General features: G+C 42.7%; 1 protein-coding gene across 1 annotated transcript in view; it reads left to right on the top strand.

Annotated features, from left to right (window-relative positions):
- The window catches only part of LOC120029776 (glutamate receptor ionotropic, delta-1-like), a 453526-nt gene that overhangs the window by 396132 nt on the left and 40157 nt on the right, over positions 1-17237 (top strand). Inside the window, exons 9-11 of the mRNA XM_038975046.1 lie at positions 10422-10523; positions 10701-10898; positions 11045-11381. Of these exons, the coding sequence (XP_038830974.1) occupies positions 10422-10523; positions 10701-10898; positions 11045-11381 (637 nt within the window). The remainder of the gene's footprint in view (positions 1-10421; positions 10524-10700; positions 10899-11044; positions 11382-17237) is intronic.

Below are 17237 nucleotides of genomic sequence, written 5' to 3'. Positions count from 1 at the left end.
CCCGTCAGATGTAAACGTCTCCATATGACTCCCCAAATAACAAGGCCATGCTCCATGACTGGGAGAAATGTCAGCCATTGCCCAATGGCGATTCGTATTTGAATTGTTCGGGGGAAAGTGTCAAAGAGTACTGTGTCTAGTAAATAGCCTGGTTTCAAGTGCTTTTCTTCTTTATATATTTGTTATTTGCTGACATTTTATAGGTTTTTCGTATTGGTTGGTTTGTGTACCTTCCATCATGGAGAATAAGTCAAATAAATGACGTGGAAGAGGAATGAGTCAGACCCGTGGTAATGAAGATTTAATCACCCGGCATTCTAACTTGAATTATGAACCCAGTGTATCACATTATGGCCATTAGGGTCCACGGGCCCAAAGCCGTAAGCCACACATACGCACTCACACACACACACACACACCATTTTACTGTGGCTCCCCTTCATCCCATGGACATTTATTACGTGTATTGAAAGGAAAGGACAGCTAATGGCACGTCAAGTGCACTCAGTCCTGTTGTTGTTCATTATTACTGGGCCGGTCTCCACCACTTTCCAACAAGCTAGGCTATTACCCCCGGAGAAGAGATGAATATATTTAGCTAACTTAATCCTGCCTCTGGTATGGATTCTAATAGTCCTATCGTAACCTTAGAAGTGTGGAGCGGTAAACACACAATGGTATAAACCGGTGACCAAGTGGTTACATATACTGAGAGGTTTTTAACGTTGTGTTACATGTTCCAAGCTGAAAATGTCGGTTTGGTTTCTTAATATTTTGCTCATCTTAGATTTTTCACATTCTCTTTATCTAAACCTCCATCTCCATCTGTACCTGTCGGCGCCTCTACCATGATATTTTTCACAAAGCAAACGTTCCGCTCCGATGAAACGTCTCTATAGATTAGACCTAAATAGAGATCGAAATGTAAGTCCCTATTTCTGTCTGTTGACTTCACATCCCTTTTGACCACTCAATGCATCCCAAACAGGGTTGACATTTCTCGCTTTGCTACCAGTTTCTTATTTCGACTGTTCTATTTCTGACCAGCCCTTCTATTTCTCACCTACAGTTTTATTTTATATCCTCTTCTACCCTGCAGTATAAAGTTTCAGGCTTTGAGCTCGGCACTATTGTCGTTGAGTATAAATAAACACCCAAAACCTCTGTATTTGCTTAATATGAACCATTTTTCGAATATATGATTCATCATGATACATGTTGTTTACACCAATACGTGTTCACATATACTGAGTGTACAAATCATTAGGAACACCTTCCTGATAATGAGTTGCACCCCGTTTTGCCCCTCAGAACAGCCTCAACTCATCGGGGCATGGACTAAAAGATGTAGAAATCGTTTCACAGGGATGCTGGCCCATGTTGACTCCAATGCATCCAACAGGTGTCAAGTTGGCTGGATGTCCTTTGGGTGGTGGACCATACTTGATACACATAGGAAACTGTTGCGCAGTTCATGACACACTCAAACCAGTGTGCCTGGCACCTACTGCCATACCCCATTCAAAGGCACTTAAATTGTCTTGCCAATTCACCCTCTGAATTGTCTCAAGGCTTAAAAATCATTATTTAACCTGTCTCCTCCCTTTCAACCACTGTTGATGTGGATTTAACAAGTGACATCAATAACGGATCCTAGCTTTCACCTGGATTATCCTGGTCAGTCTGTCATGGAAAGAGCAGGTGTTCCTAATGATTTGTGCACTCAGTGTATATGCTTAGTAATCTCCAGCATTAAGCCCAAATGTTAAAGTTCAAGCTCACCACAGTTGAGTGCAGGAAGGAAGGTAGGTGAAAGCCCCTGTAAGTGTTAACCATGAATTAGAAGCATTAGAATAGAGGATGTGTCATGATGCACATTGTTTACAACAGTACATGTTTACACACACAGCATCTGCTTTCCGAGGCTTAGTAATCCCCAGTACTTGGCCCAAGCTTGGCAAGACCTTGCTAGAAATGGAAACGTCACTCCAACATTCTCTCATTACCGTCATTAACCTTTCGGGATTGTGACTAGGCCATTAGGGCAGTAGACTAAGAGGGGTTAATGAGCTGACTACTAATAATTAGCCTAATTTATCTTCTTTTAAAGTCATGACACTAACTACCAATGCATTCTCTGTTCCCTACGTAACGTGTAATAATGCTTGTCCCTTTATTACAGTCGGATTAAAAAACTGAGCCATATATTCAGAAGAATAGCGATGATTCAGTACGAGGATCAGCACAACTGTAATGAAAACCCAAGCGCATAGAGGGTAGGAAACTAGAAAAAAGATACCTAGAATCAGATCGCTCCTCAATTCTATTTAGCAGTCAATGGGTGTTTCTCATACTATGCATACTATGCATACTCTCATATGCATACTATCGTGCTCCACACTCTCATGCTCCAAGTGCATTCTCCGAGGACGTTCTCTTGAGTACGTTGTTGTGAGGAGGAGAGTGTGGCGAACGCATAAAACATTTCACTCCCCCTACTGTTTTACCTCACGCTGCATCTCCCCATTCACTGAACCTTATTCCAGCCAGGACAGTGGCAACAATAGAGACAAAATAAGATATACACAAAGCAAACGTTTAATTGCATAATTATCAGCTATATTTTATCACGTTTCAGGAGAAGACCCAGATGCAGACAGTGTCGAAGTAACACAAGTTTATTACTAGAACAGGGGGCAGGCAAAACGACAGGTTAAGGGCAGGCAGAGGTCAGTAATTAGAGTCCATAAGGTACAGAACGGCAGGCAGTCTCGGGGTCAGGGCAGGCAGAAATCAATAATCCAGGGTGGTGTGACAAGGTACAGCATGGCAGACAGGCTCAGGGTCAGGGCAGGCAGAATGGTCAAAACCGGGAAACTAGAAAACAGGAACTAGAAAAATACATGAGCAAGGGGAAAACGCTGGTAGGCTTGACGAACAAAACGATCTGGCAACAGACAGAGAACACAGGTATAAATACACTGGGGATAATGGGGAAGATGGGTGACACCTGGAGGGGGGTGGAGACGAGCACAAAGACAGGTGAAACAGATCAGGGTGTGACAGATATGTGAATTGTGATCTAGCTAGCTGGCCAGCTAGCTAGTTAAACAGGCAACAATAACCTATAACAGTCTCGCTCCAGCTCAAGAAAATGTTTGTAATTTTTACGTGGCTGCATCATATTTCTTTGCATACTTTCCGTTGAAGCTTGCATGGATGCATGCTTCAAATTATGTACAAATGGAGTACGCATTTGAGATGAGCCCTCCGTGTTCCGTTTCGCATACTTTGATTTGGACTCATACTATGACCCTCCCGTGCTCCAATTTGCATGCTCCGAGCACGGTAGTACGCATTTTGAGAAACAGGCCATTTGTATCTGTTGAAAAATTAAGCCGTGATGTCACTGGTAGGCTAACAGCGTGAGTGAAGTATTGCGTGCAGCCAAAGTGATTTTGTCTTTAGTGCTGCAAGTATCATTCACATCACGAAATGATGTGCTTTGAAGCGACTAGGCTCGTAGGTACAATGCAGTGTGGTGTACTAGAGCTGTATGGAGCAGATAGGTCGGTGTTGCCTTTTGTCTCCATTGTGGGGAGTCATCTACTGGGAGAGATAGTACAACACAACATGGCTCAGCCACAGAGCAAGAGTGGATCCCACCGGTGGTTCTAGGCCTGTTGATTAGATCTCAACCAGGACAGAGAGGTGTAATCTCCGTTGGTTTGACACAGCGATAACGTTTTTGATTGGGGTTAAAGGAGAGGGGGAGAAAGTGATGGGAGGCACAAGTGTGTCAGACTGTCTCTGTACATAGGTGTCTTCTTGGTCTTTCAATGGAGAAACGGAGATAGGGATCCATCAGTGGGCTATTTCAAATAGGAAAAGGGCTTATCGCCTTGTAGCACAGCTTTGATAAGATTTACAGGGATCCTGCTGGCTCTGAAGCCTGATAGGCTTGTTACAGTGGCAGCTCTGCCCACCAACAACCAAAACATACAGGTAGATGTGCATCTCGTTTCTGGAGCAGAGCTGAATTACACAGACAGTCATTTGGAACATAATGGGATTTGACTGAATAGAAGTCGTTCTGAAATGAGTGCATTTCAAAGGAGAAGAAAAAGCAGGGCTTTCGTGAACATTTAAATCTCTAACAATAACAATTTGCTATTCAGAAATCCCAAGTAATAAATGCAAAATAATGGCATGGGGATATTGTTGATTTTGCTTTTCACTGTTAGTCCCTAATAATGTTTTGTGATTTCTTGATGAGTTGAGCTAGGTCTGAAAATGTGAAAATAAATGAGAGCTTGATAATTAGTTTAAATTCACTGTAATAGAAGTGATATTGAATGTCTCTGATACATTTTAAATCGGCAATAATTCGCGCTGCGGTAATTAGAGAAAAATAAACAGCGCATCTAAGCCACATCTATTGATGGTGGCAGTATTGTTATTATTCCTCCCCCGACTGCATTTAAATGAACAAAGCACCACCAGCATTCTAATAATTTCAATTCTTGCCACACACTAATTACACTTAGTTGGCAATGCTTTTCTTTGAACTGTCTCCAGAGATGTAACTTCCTGGGGAGATTCAAAGATCAGACACAGTATAATAATGAAATACACAGGAGAGGATTCAACACGAATACACCATTTCATCAACAGTATATTCTTTGTCTTCTCAGAGTAGTTTCTGTATGCTTTCCAAAGAAGTGGAGAGTAGAGCTGACGTTCCTCTTGAAGCCTATACTTTTTATAGCTAGAAATGAAGGTGCCCTGCCTGATTACATTGTTAGAGAAGGCTGGGGGGTTTATAAACATTGATGGAAGAGAACATCCATTAAATGGTTGTGCTTTTCTCTTTCCGCCTAGACTCAGAGCATGACTGAGTTGAGCCACATTGGACCTGATGATGCAAACTTAACCAGCGCTGCCACATGGCTAAGGGAAGCATTTAATCATTCACTACCGGTTAGTTTCTTGTAAACAAACATAGTATGACCAACACTTACGTAGCCTGTATATTTCCATTAACTATTAATTCAAAATCTTGTGATTTTCTGTCTTCTAACAATTCAAATATATTCATAACTCCCCCTTTCGTTTTATGAAATCATTATACACATTCATCCAGACTATCTTCTCTGTCATAGCAGTAATCCATCAACACCTCAATGTAATTTTGATCACCCGGGAAAAATTGGCCAGCGGGTGTGTGATACATTGACGTGGGGTTCAGCTATCCTGACAGAGAGTCACACCAGTATCCTCTCAGCCTCGAGCAGTTTTTAGATCATTTCTGTGAAAGGACATGTATTCGGGACGGGCACAGCAGGTGTGAAGTGGAAGCAAGCGGGGAATTTAGCTCCGTCGCCCACTCAAAGCAACGTCACAGTTGACTGAGAGAGGCCTGACATTTTTACAAAGGGAAGAGGGATGGAAGCCAATGCTTGGCGATGCATAGACCCACCATTGAGCTGTCCACCTTGAGAACAGGATGCGCTTCCATCCCTCAGAGCCTAGTTCCTATCTAGGTTTCTTCCTAGGTGCCTGCCTTTCTAGGGAGTTTTTCCTAGCCACATTATAAGTACTTTATGACTACTTCTGATTTTAAAAAGGATACATTTTTTTTATTTTTTTTATTTTTTTTAAAATTTTTATCCCATTTTCTCCCCAATTTTCGTGGTATCCAATCGCTAGTAATTACTATCTTGTCTCATCGCTACAACTCCCGTACGGGCTCGGGAGAGACGAAGGTCGAAAGCCATGCGTCCTCCGAAGCACAACCCAACCAAGCCGCACTGCTTCTTAACACAGCGCGCCTCCAACCCGGAAGCCAGCCGCACCAATGTGTCGGAGGAAACACTGTGTACCTGGCCCCCTTGGTTAGCGCGCACTGTGCCCGGCCCGCCACAGGAGTCGCTGGAGCGCGATGAGACAAGGATATCCCTACCGGCCAAACCCTCCCTAACCCGGACGACGCTATGCCAATTGTGCGTCGCCCCACGGACCTCCCGGTCGCGGCCGGCTGCGACAGAGCCTGGGCGCGAACCCAGAGACTCTGGTGGCGCAGCTAGCACTGCGATGCAGTGCCCTAGACCACTGCGCCACCCGGGAGGCCCTCAAAAAGGATACATTTGATTGATTGATTGTCTGGGCTGTATGTCTGACCTGACAGCTGATCAGAAAGTGTTCCCTGTGGATTAGGGTAGCAGTCTAAAGGCATCAGCATGCTTCAGTTCAGTAAATGACAACAAAGACTTTATTGAAGAATCCCTACTTTTACCAATCACCAACGAAGGGGCGTAGACTTCGGCTCCAAACTTCGGTTTGTCTCCAGAACAAGATGTGTGCGCTCGAACAACCCTGATCGAAGTCCAAAGCAAAGAAAAGCATCATAATGTCGTCATAATATATGCACGAACTCTACCGAACTGTCTCGGCTTGGAAGCATGCGGACGCCTTAAGCCGCTGCCTCCAGATCACATATCAGCATGCTTTCCAATCCAGCCCATTGTTCATTTAGCACACTCTCCTTTATTTATTTCCTCTCGACCTCTGTCCTATCCAATCAAACAAAAAATATGTGAGTAGTGGGACTTCCCCATTCCTTTAAATAGGAATAGGAAAAGAAAACAGAGCGCTCCCATACAATAGGAGGATATGGGACTTCCTGTGGAACAGGAAAGAGTACTATCATGGCCCTACTGAGAGTCCGTGGTGTCAAGTACAATGCTAGGGGCTAATGATGGCCATTGACCACTAAGCAATTGGCACTGGAAAAGCTAGCGGAGCTGACTTTCCTCTAAAAACATAAGGGTACATTATGAAATGATATTCTATCCTTTACACACTTCTGAGATTCCACGTCATGTGCACAGAGTTCATCATGATTTCTGTTCAAACAGCTGTTAGAACCCTAGAGTTTGACACGACATCACAGTTGAGTTACCTTCCGAGGCAGAAACCATGGTCCATTCATGTGCAGGATTGAAATGTACCCGGGTCGATATAGATGATAAAGTTCAACATGGTGGATCACAATGAAAGCCATATATGAAACTCCGTTGAAAAGTGACCCATTGATGATTTATGCTGTTTCCTCACTGCCGTTATTATGAGGCCTTCATTGTGGTTGAGGCCTGACTTTGAGGTTGCGGTTTGTAATAGATATTGACTTTATGCTGTGAGACTGTCACGGGCTTAAAGCAGTAGGCTACAGAGCCACTGATTTCTCTATGATTTTCTATAGGTGTTTTGCTATTTCTGTCTACTGAGATCCATGTATTTGTTCTTCGAGAAAACTCCCTTCCTTTGATGAATACGTTGCAGTTTGTAATGTGACTGCAGGGCATACAGTGCCAATAACACATTTGTAAAGTGAATCACTCAAAACGTGATGCACTAAATCAGCTGCCTTTTTAAAGTGTATCATTTTCCCTGTGCCTCTGGCGTGGAAAGTCATTGTTTCAAATAATTAAAGAAAGAAATGAATCATAATCATAATCACAGAGGTACAGTAAGTAGTAGGCTATAGTTTCATTAGTTGACATAGTAGTTTCGACATCTAAGTATGGTTTTAACAATTCCATGGTGTTTGGTACTGCTGCAGGCCCTAATGTACATAAATACCTAATTACTTAGAGATCGCCAAGAGGACAGCTGAGAATATCTGCATCGGAAAAATGGTCTTTTCTCTGAGCTCAGGCTGCTCATAGGGAAGCAATATTTTCCTAGTTAGCCTTTCTTTATATGCCTGTGGGGCTACAGTAGCTCAGGCACATTCATTCTGCTGAAAAGGAGTACATTAGTATATGATGAAAGCATTTAAGATGGTTACCATGATGATACACACATGGTGATGTTTTCACTGACTGGTGAAATTGATGGTAAATTACACTCACCTGCCAGTTTATTAGGTACACCCATCTAGTACCAGGTCGGACCCCCCTTCACCTCCAGAACAGCCTGAATTCTTCCCATCCGTGACAAGGATCGAGTTGTGCGTTCCGAGATGCCGTTCTGCACACCACTGTTGTACTGCACCGTTATTTGTCTGTTTGTGGCCTGCCTGTTAGCTTGCATGATTATTGTCGATCTCCTTCGACCTCTCTCATCAACAAGCTGTTTTCACCTACAGGACTGCCGCTGACCGGATGTTTTTTGTTTGTCGCACCATTCTAGTTAAACCCTAGACACTGTCATACGTGAAAAGCCCAGGAGGGCTGCCGTTTCTGAGGTACTGGATCCGTTGCGCCTGGCACCGATGAGCATACACGCTCAAAGTTGCTTAGGGCACTCATTTTGCCCATTCTAGCTGAATGCCTCGATGCCTGTCTGCTTGCTTTATATAAGAAGCCACGGCCACATGACTCACTGTATGTAGGAGCGATACATTTTTGTGAACGGGGTGGTGTACCTAATAAACTGTATATATTGTGCTGTAATATACACTGAGTGTACAAAACATTAAGAACACCTTCCTAATATTGAGTTGCCACCCCTTTTGGCCTCAGAAAAGCCTAAATTCGTCGGGGCATGGACTCTACAAGGTGTCGAAGGAACCTTGTGTTCCACAGGAATAGTGGCCAATGTTGACTCCAATGCTTCCCACAATTGTGTCAAGTTGGCTGGATGTCCTTTGGGTGGTGGAGCATGCTTGATACACACGGGAAAAACCCAGCAGTGTTGCAGTTCTTGACTCAAACCTGTGTTCCTGGCAGCTACTACCATAACCCCTTCAAAAGGCACTTCAATATTTTGCCTTGACCATTCACCCTCTGAATGGCATGCATACACAATCCAGGTCTCAATTGTTTCAACCCTTCATCTACACTGATTGAAGTGGATTAAAGTGACATTGACAAGGGATCATAGGTTTCACCTGGATTCCTCTGGTCAGCCTATGTAATTGATGTCAATGTGTTGTGCACTGGGTGTAGTTCAGTAAACATCTGTAGAGTGACTGCATGCGTAGGGCTTATAACTGAATGTATGTGTGTCTGTATCTCCCTATGCTTGTGTATGTTTGTGTACTGCATGCCTCTATGCCTGGAAGTGCTGTAAAATAACAATTATCCTACGTGGTACGTTTAATAACGTAATAATGACGTTAGGCTGAAGATTAAGTTGGACATTAACTGTTACTATGAAAAGTGAACCGTTTTATTGGGCTGGATTGTGTTTATTGATTTTTGAACGTCTGTCACATCATTGTGTGAAATCGTTCATGAAATGATATGAGTTTAATCAGCTGTTATTGCTGTGGTGATGGGTCACACACGCATTCACGCATGTGCATACAAACAGACACACGTACACACACACACGCACGCTCGCACACACGCACAACCTGTGAATGGACCTCTTTATACTGTAGGTAACCCATGATAAGATAATCTGGTATCCATGACACACATACACGGAATGTACAAAACTTTTAGAACTCTGCTCTTTCCATGACATAGACTGGACCAGGTGAATCCAGGTGAAAGCTATGATCCCTTATTGATGTCACTTGTTAATCCACTTCAATCAGTGAAGATGACCTGCCTCAGGTTAAAGAAGGATTTTTAAGCCTTGAGACAATTGAGAGATGGATTGTGTATGTGTGCCATTCAGAGGGTGACTTTGAACGGTGTATGGTAGTAGATGCCAACTCAATATCAGGAAGATGTTCCTAATGTTTGGTATACCCAGTGTATGGAGGTGGTCTGTACAGTTTCAACTGACCGAACGGTTTGACCAGTGAGCCCAATCCTCTCTGTTTGTGTTTAATTTCAGCCAGAGGGACTTGTCCACCTGGCCATGCTGTCAGAAACACAAATTTCATATCAAGTAATCAATGAAGCAGCCTTGACGGTGGACTGCAATAGGCCACCTGAGCAAAGCAGATTTCTCACCAGGATCAAACATGGTTGCAGGACACACACCACACACACTGTAGCGTAGATCAAGAGAGGGAAATATGTTTATTTTATATTTTCTTCTTTAACTATAACTCTGTGCATTAGCATGGCTCTACCTCAGTCAGCTGTTACCAAGGTAACCGTTACCAAGGTAACCCCCCCCCCCCCCCCCCCCCTTCTATCTATCTATCACTCACCGGCCACCTTCAAAAAACATGTAAATGGATGGAATTAGTAGTCGACGATGCCCTTTTCATATTACGAAATTAATTACTGTGGAGTCTATAAGAGGCTTTAATATCAGCTTTTCTTTGGTTGGCATATCAAAAGGTGTCTGGTGGAGATGGAGTTTGGTGGGTAATTCTGTGTGATTGACAGCCTGAAAGATAGAACTAGGCCATGGAGAGATTGCTCTCTTTTCTGAGAAAAACATAATTGAACACTTGTTATCGACACACATTTATGAAAGTCTCGATCTCTCTGTCTCTCTCTTCTCTCTCTTAGCTGGCTACGTGGGACTCCGTCCATGGTCTGAATGGGAGCCTGAAGGAGAGTCGCATTGAGAACGGCATGCAAGGAGTGACTGTCAAAGTAGTAACACTACTGGTAAAGGAACAACTTGTGATTGTGTTACCGCCCATGTGCTGTGAATTGTAAACATGATCAATGGGGTTTCGCATGCGTGGAACACTGCTGCTGAAAACACAAGTATTTGATTCAGCACATGCACCTGGATTCATGTGGTAAGCTTCTCGATGTGATGTTGTGTTTGATTTGGTATAGGAGGATCCCTTCGTCATGGTGGCTGAGAACATCCTTGGTCAGCCCAAGCGGTACAAAGGCTTCTCCATCGACGTGCTCGACGCCTTGGCCAAGATCCTGGGCTTCAAGTACGAGATCTACCAGGTGGCCGACAGCAAGTACGGCTCGCAGCTGCCTAATGGCTCCTGGAATGGAATGATCGGGGAGCTTATTAACAAAGTAAGGCTTTCTATATGGCCCGTGTAACCTTCCAACCTGTCATATTACCCCCAGGGAAAGAATGCCATTTCAGACTACTAACCAACACAGTTTCAACATGGTTTGAGTCCCAACTCATCCCTGACTGACTCTGTCTGTCCCCGTAGAGAGCTGACCTGGCCGTGTCAGCCATTACCATCACTCCAGAGCGGGAGAGTGCGGTGGACTTCAGTAAGCGCTACATGGACTACTCTGTGGGGATCTTGCTGAGGAAACCAGAGGAGAAGATCAACATCTTCTCACTGTTCGCTCCGTTTGACCTGGCCGTGTGGGGTTGTATCGCTGCAGCCATCCCCGTGGTGGGAGTTCTCATCTTCCTGCTGAGCAGGATGCAGTCACTGAGGACCCAGAATCCTCCAGTGCCACACCAGCAGCCCGCCACACAGGCGTCCAACTCCCTGTACAGTGCTATCTGGATAGTCTATGGAGCCTTTGTACAGCAAGGTAGGACTAACAACTCTCCGATATACTCATTTAGCTTTTATCTAAGGCAACATAGGCCATTTTATAGTAGAAAACGAATGATGTAATTTGTACGCATCAAATATTTAATGGGAAACATAAAATGTTAATGTGCTGGTACTGTATGTGTTATTTGTGGGTAACATTTAAAAATGCATGATTCATAAACAATATCCTGTGACTATTTATGAACTATTTATGATAAGATGTTTTTACTTTCTAATGCACGGATAAACATCTAAGCCGATTTAGGTAATGAAAGGGATCCTATGCATTACAATGCCATCCATAAAGTTGCATAATACGATGAAAAAGTCCACACAGTTGTTTCTGAACCTATGTTGCTGTCTCATACATGTCACACATGTATGAGCTTGAGCTTGGTCCAACTCAAGCCCGGTGAGCTGAAGCCCGAACCCAGGCCCGGTACATCATCACAGAAATGAAATGAGCCCGAACACTAAAAAAAAATACAGATTTCTAGAAAACCGTATATTGATTTAAACTGGTGTTGAGAATAATGCAGCGGAGGTGGGCGGCATCGGAGTGAGGAGACGAGGAGAAAGCCCGTGGGTCTAGAAAAAGCGCAGAGTGGAAAACTCTTAGTTATGATTGACTGAATTACGAACATATTGGTATGAAGTAAACTTATGCAATTGAAGGCATGTATCAAATTCTTGCTTTCACTGAAACTCCCAAAGTCATATCCAACCGTAATACTAATTTAAAGCAAGTCATGTGTGGTCACTTAGATGATGATTTCAGCACTGTTTTGATTGGGACAGCACCACCGCACTGCTTTAAGACGAGTGGGGGACTTGTCTTGATAAATCAATCAATGTCCGATTTTTTTTCACTGAATTTCCGTTTGGATATTAGTTAAGAATTAGGTTGGGAAATGTTAGCTAAGTTGAGGTGAGTGCTCATGATCCTCTTTATTTTAGTTTGCTCATATATTAGCTGATCAGAACATAATGCTATCATGTTATGTAGTTTAACTAGTGGATTTTGCTCTTCAGTCGCGTAGTAGGCTGTCCAACTCTCAACCGAAAGCCTGTGACTTGTCTGATATTACTGAATCTCTGTCTGTATATTTGGTTTATTGATTTCCGGGTGTGCAAGTGAAGGTGGTAGCTGATTTACTTGTTTGCTCATCTATCACTGATCAGAAGCATATAGCATGAAATAATGTAGCGGAAACCAAGTGTATTATTTTGCTATCGACTCCTGTATTAGCCTTAATTTATCCACCATCGAGCTGTAAGAGCGCGTCCTGTTTTATCTGTCTTAACGTAACTTAGCCTACTTCAATATAATCAATCAATCGTTACATCATTACACAGCACATGAGTCATTCATAACTTTAAATACAATCAGGTATTTTTTTTTTTTTATGAAATAACAAAGAAGCCTTGAAAAAATGTAACAATAAATAAATAACTACATTTTCCGCCAAACATCCATTTGAATAAATTACTCAAAAGCCCCGTGTTTTGAATATATGTTTGATTAGGAAAACAGTTTGATCAGTTAGGGGTCTACTTTTGATAGTTTACAAGGTCCAGCAAGGCACATTAGTACAGTCATAGGGTGTATTTTGTTCGGATGTATCGGCGTTAACAGATGCCAATGGAATATGGGCTTCTCCTGATACTGAGATGCACTGCGTGTCGTCGTCGTCTTGTGGATCATCATTCTCCCGAGTGCACTCCAACCCTATTCATATCGCAATTCCAAACACTGCAAAAATCTGGAAAAAAAGTTTTGCCATGGCCACAGATTTCTCTGGCCCAGCCAATATTGGAATCCTGGCGCCTCTAGTGGCAGCTGCAGCTGAGAGAGAGACGGCGTAGACTAAAAGGACACACAGTATTTTTCTTAACACAGCACGGCACGCCCGAAACCGACCCGATTCAATTCACAGAATTTGAGGCCGGCCAGCTCTTATAAGTGAATTGATTCCTAATCAAACATGCCTTAAAAAAACAAGACCGGGCCGTCGGGTTCCGTCAGGTTCAGGCTGAGAACTCTAGTATACAGTCAATGTAACATAGTGATTGCATTTCAAGCTTGTTAAGCTCACAAGAACACAGTTAAGGTGCCTTTGAATGAAGAAAAGATAGGATATGTTGGTTGGATTCCAAGACTGGCAAAAGGACTAAATGAGTGTGTCAGCAAGTTCTGTTGAAGCCCCAGCTACATCTATTACCTCCTGGCGGAGAGCCCATTGAACCCTTTTAAGCCTCTGTCCCGTTGGTCCTTCGCCACTGGACACTATTTCAAGTGGACACAATGGTTCGTTATAACCCCGTTTTTCCTTGAAAGTTATGGAACCTTTTTTTGTGAACAATTATTTTTTATTGGGTCACATACCTCTGGCGGCCCTACCCTATCGCCAAACCCATAATATATATTTAAAAAATATATGTAAAAAAAAAAGGTTTTAATCAAATTCAAATAAACTACACGCACTACACTAGAATACACACAGCGAAGTCATTTGCTAAAACAACACCGTCAAAGTAAGCATTTTACATCACACACCTACATCATATTCAACAGAGATTTCTGAGGCGCCTGCTTTCCATGTTTCCAAAGTGCTACGACTGGCTTTATTCATACGGGCAGTGGAGAACTCCAACATAATAGCATCCTGAAAGTATGCCAGCCATTTCCTCATACTGTATGAAGGCCTCTTCATGGCAACCAATGCTATACTACATGTTTTTTTGCAGCAGTCAACCCAGCCAGCCAAACTTTTCACTGTTTCTCATTCAGCTGCATACGTTAAGCAACAGCGGAATTGGTTCAAGGGGTACAGTTTCATCAATCATGTCAGAGAGAATATACAACACTTTTCTCCAAAACTCACAAACCTCTGGACAATCCCATATCATATGTTTGTATGTGCCAAGTGTATTGAGGTTAGGTCACAGTATAGGCTTTGAGCCTGTTTTGCATGAAATCTTACAAATCGTTTCCAGTACGATCTATGACAAAGTTTAAAATGAATTAATTGATGGTTTGGGTTCATTGATGAGTGAAATATATTTTCCCAAACATTCTCCCAATCAATACTTTTATTAGTTATTTTTTTATTTAACCTTTATTTAACTAGGCAAGTCAGTTAAGAATAAATTCTTATTTACAATCGTGGCCTACCCCAGCCAAACCCTAACCCGGGTAATGCTGGGCCAATTGTGCGCCGCCCTATAGGAATCCCAATCACAGCCGGTTGTGATACAGAATGGAATCGAACCAGGGTCTGTAGTGATGCCTCTAGTACTGAGATGCAGTAGCTTCATCACCACGCTGTCCCCTCCCCTCCAATAGCCTCATCATAGCCAGCCAAATAATTTACCCATGTTTTAACCATTGAAAGATCTTTATTTTCTATTTTTTTTTATTTCACCTTTATTTAACCAGGTAGGTTAGTTGAGAACAAGTTCTCATTTACAACTGTGGCCTGGCCAAGATAAAGCAAAGCAGTACGACACAAACAACAACATAGAGTTACACATGGAATAAACAAACATACAGTCAATAATACAATAGAGAAAGTCTATATACAGTGTGTGCAAATGAGGTAGGATAAGGGGGGTGAGGCAATAAATAGGCCATAGTGGCAAAATTATTACAGTATGGCAAATTAAACACTGGGGTGATAGATGTGCAGAAGATAAGTGTGCAAGTAGCGGTACTGGGGTGCAAAGGAGCAAAATAAATGAAATAAATAACAATATGGTGATGAGGTAGTTGGATGGGCTATTTACAGATTGGCTATGTACAGGTGCAGTGATCTGTGAGCTGCTGCTTAATCTGGTGCATAAAGTTAGTGAGGGAGATATGAGTCTCCAGCTTCAGTGATTTTTGCAGTTCGTTCCAGTCATTGGCAGCAGAGAACTGGAAGGAAAGGCGGCCGAAGGAGGAATTGGCTTTGGGGGTGACCAGTGAAATATACCTGCTGGAGCGCGTGCTGCGGGTGGGTGCTGCTATGGTGACCAGTGAGCTGAGATAAGGCAGAGCTTTACCTAGCAATGACTTATAGATGACCTGGAGCCAGTGGGTTTGGCGACGGATATGAATCGAGGGCCAGCCAACGAGAGCATACAGGTCGCAGTAGTAGGTAGTATATGGGGCTTTGGTGACAAAACAGATGGCACTGTGATAGACTGCATCCAATTTGCTGAGTAGAGTGTTGGAGGCTATTTTGTAAATGACATCGCCGAAGTCAAGGATCGGTAGGATAGTCAGTTTTACTAGGGTATGTGTGGCAGCATGAGTGAATGCTTTGTTGCGAAATAGGAAGCCGATTCTAGATTACATTTTGGATTGGAGATGCTTAACGTGAGTCTGCTTTAATAGTTGAAGATGAGAAAAAATAGCGGACACAAAACCTCTGGACGGGAATGTAAAAATCCACTATCACCGGGTGCCTTCCCAAAAGTGTACCCCATGGGACCCCATAGGCACGAAGCGCTGACCGCAGTCTGAGATATAGAAAGAATGACAACCCTGGCAAATCAAAAGAAAGAGTTCCTGAAAACTAAAGAGACCCTTTGAGTTGAATATATCCCCTAGATTATTGACCCCTTTTGCAGACCAGGCTCTAGACTCAAAAAGGTTAATTACCGTAAATAATGGTCTTGTAACGGCATGGAGAATAATGGAGATGCAACTTCCAATTACCACCTACACACTTCTCAACCTTCCTAAAATCCTCTATTGTATTAGAAATAATAGAACCAAAATACAGCATGCATTTCTTATTAGATATACCAGAAAATGACACATGCTGCAATCTAATAGGTGAAACAAGTTCTTCCCAAATAGTTCTCCAAGAGAATGAGGTAGACTGATCAAACAATGATATGAGTGGGCATAACTGTAAATACAACAATTTGGTCATGTAAGTCCACCATTACACTTCTGTCGTTGTAACACCTCAAACCTAATCTTTGGATGTTTGCCATTCCGTATATGTATATGTTTATCAGTCATTCCCCAATAGCCTACTGGTGTAGTGAGTGGGATCACCATGTTCAGGAAACTAATATGTGGCAACACATTCATCTTTATGACAGCGACACTAGTTCGTAAAGAAGCAGGCAACTTCTCCCAAACGGTTAAATCTCGTTCAACCTCCTTGAAAATGTTCTCATAATTAAACTTCACCAGACCATGCAGAGATGTTTGTATACTAATACCCAAATCAGGGAACTGTGTTTTCATAGGAATTGTTGAGGGAAGTGAAACTTTCTTGGCCGCTTCATTAAGCCACATTAATGCGGATTTTGTCCAATTTATCTTGTACCCGGACAGCAATTTGAATTCTTCAAATGTGGATAATGAAGATGAAATTGAATTCTGATATGTGACACATATAGGAGATTATCGTCCTCATATAGTGATATGATATGAGAGGAAGATTTAATCAGTAAAGGCTACGCAATTACATTCTGCCTTAGATGTAGTGCTGAAGGGTCTAGCGACAGAATCATTAACATTGGGGATAGGCCGTCCCCTTGTCTACATCCTCCAAAAATAGGGAACGGATGTGAGTGTATACCATTAGTAGACACCATAGCAACAGGGTTAGCATATAGCGCACGAATCATATCGGTAAAATTATTTCCCAAACCAAATTTCTCCAAGTTATGGAGCCTTTGAAGTTGATCACTCTTGCATGATCTGGATTTGGTCCAGATATTCTGTCTTCTTAGTACAGTATATTGTCCAGCAAATGTGTTACGGGACGGTCACCAATCCTTATTAACCTTTCCTGTCACAGCATTTTCTATATACATCCACCCACTTTACCAGCTGCTTGTTCCTCCT

Source organism: Salvelinus namaycush, chromosome 35 (genome assembly GCF_016432855.1).
Source record: "Salvelinus namaycush isolate Seneca chromosome 35, SaNama_1.0, whole genome shotgun sequence".
In the NCBI taxonomy this organism is placed as follows: Eukaryota; Metazoa; Chordata; class Actinopteri; order Salmoniformes; family Salmonidae; genus Salvelinus; species Salvelinus namaycush.
Note: the sequence above shows the minus strand (reverse complement) of the source record. Positions and strands in the feature narration are given on the sequence as shown.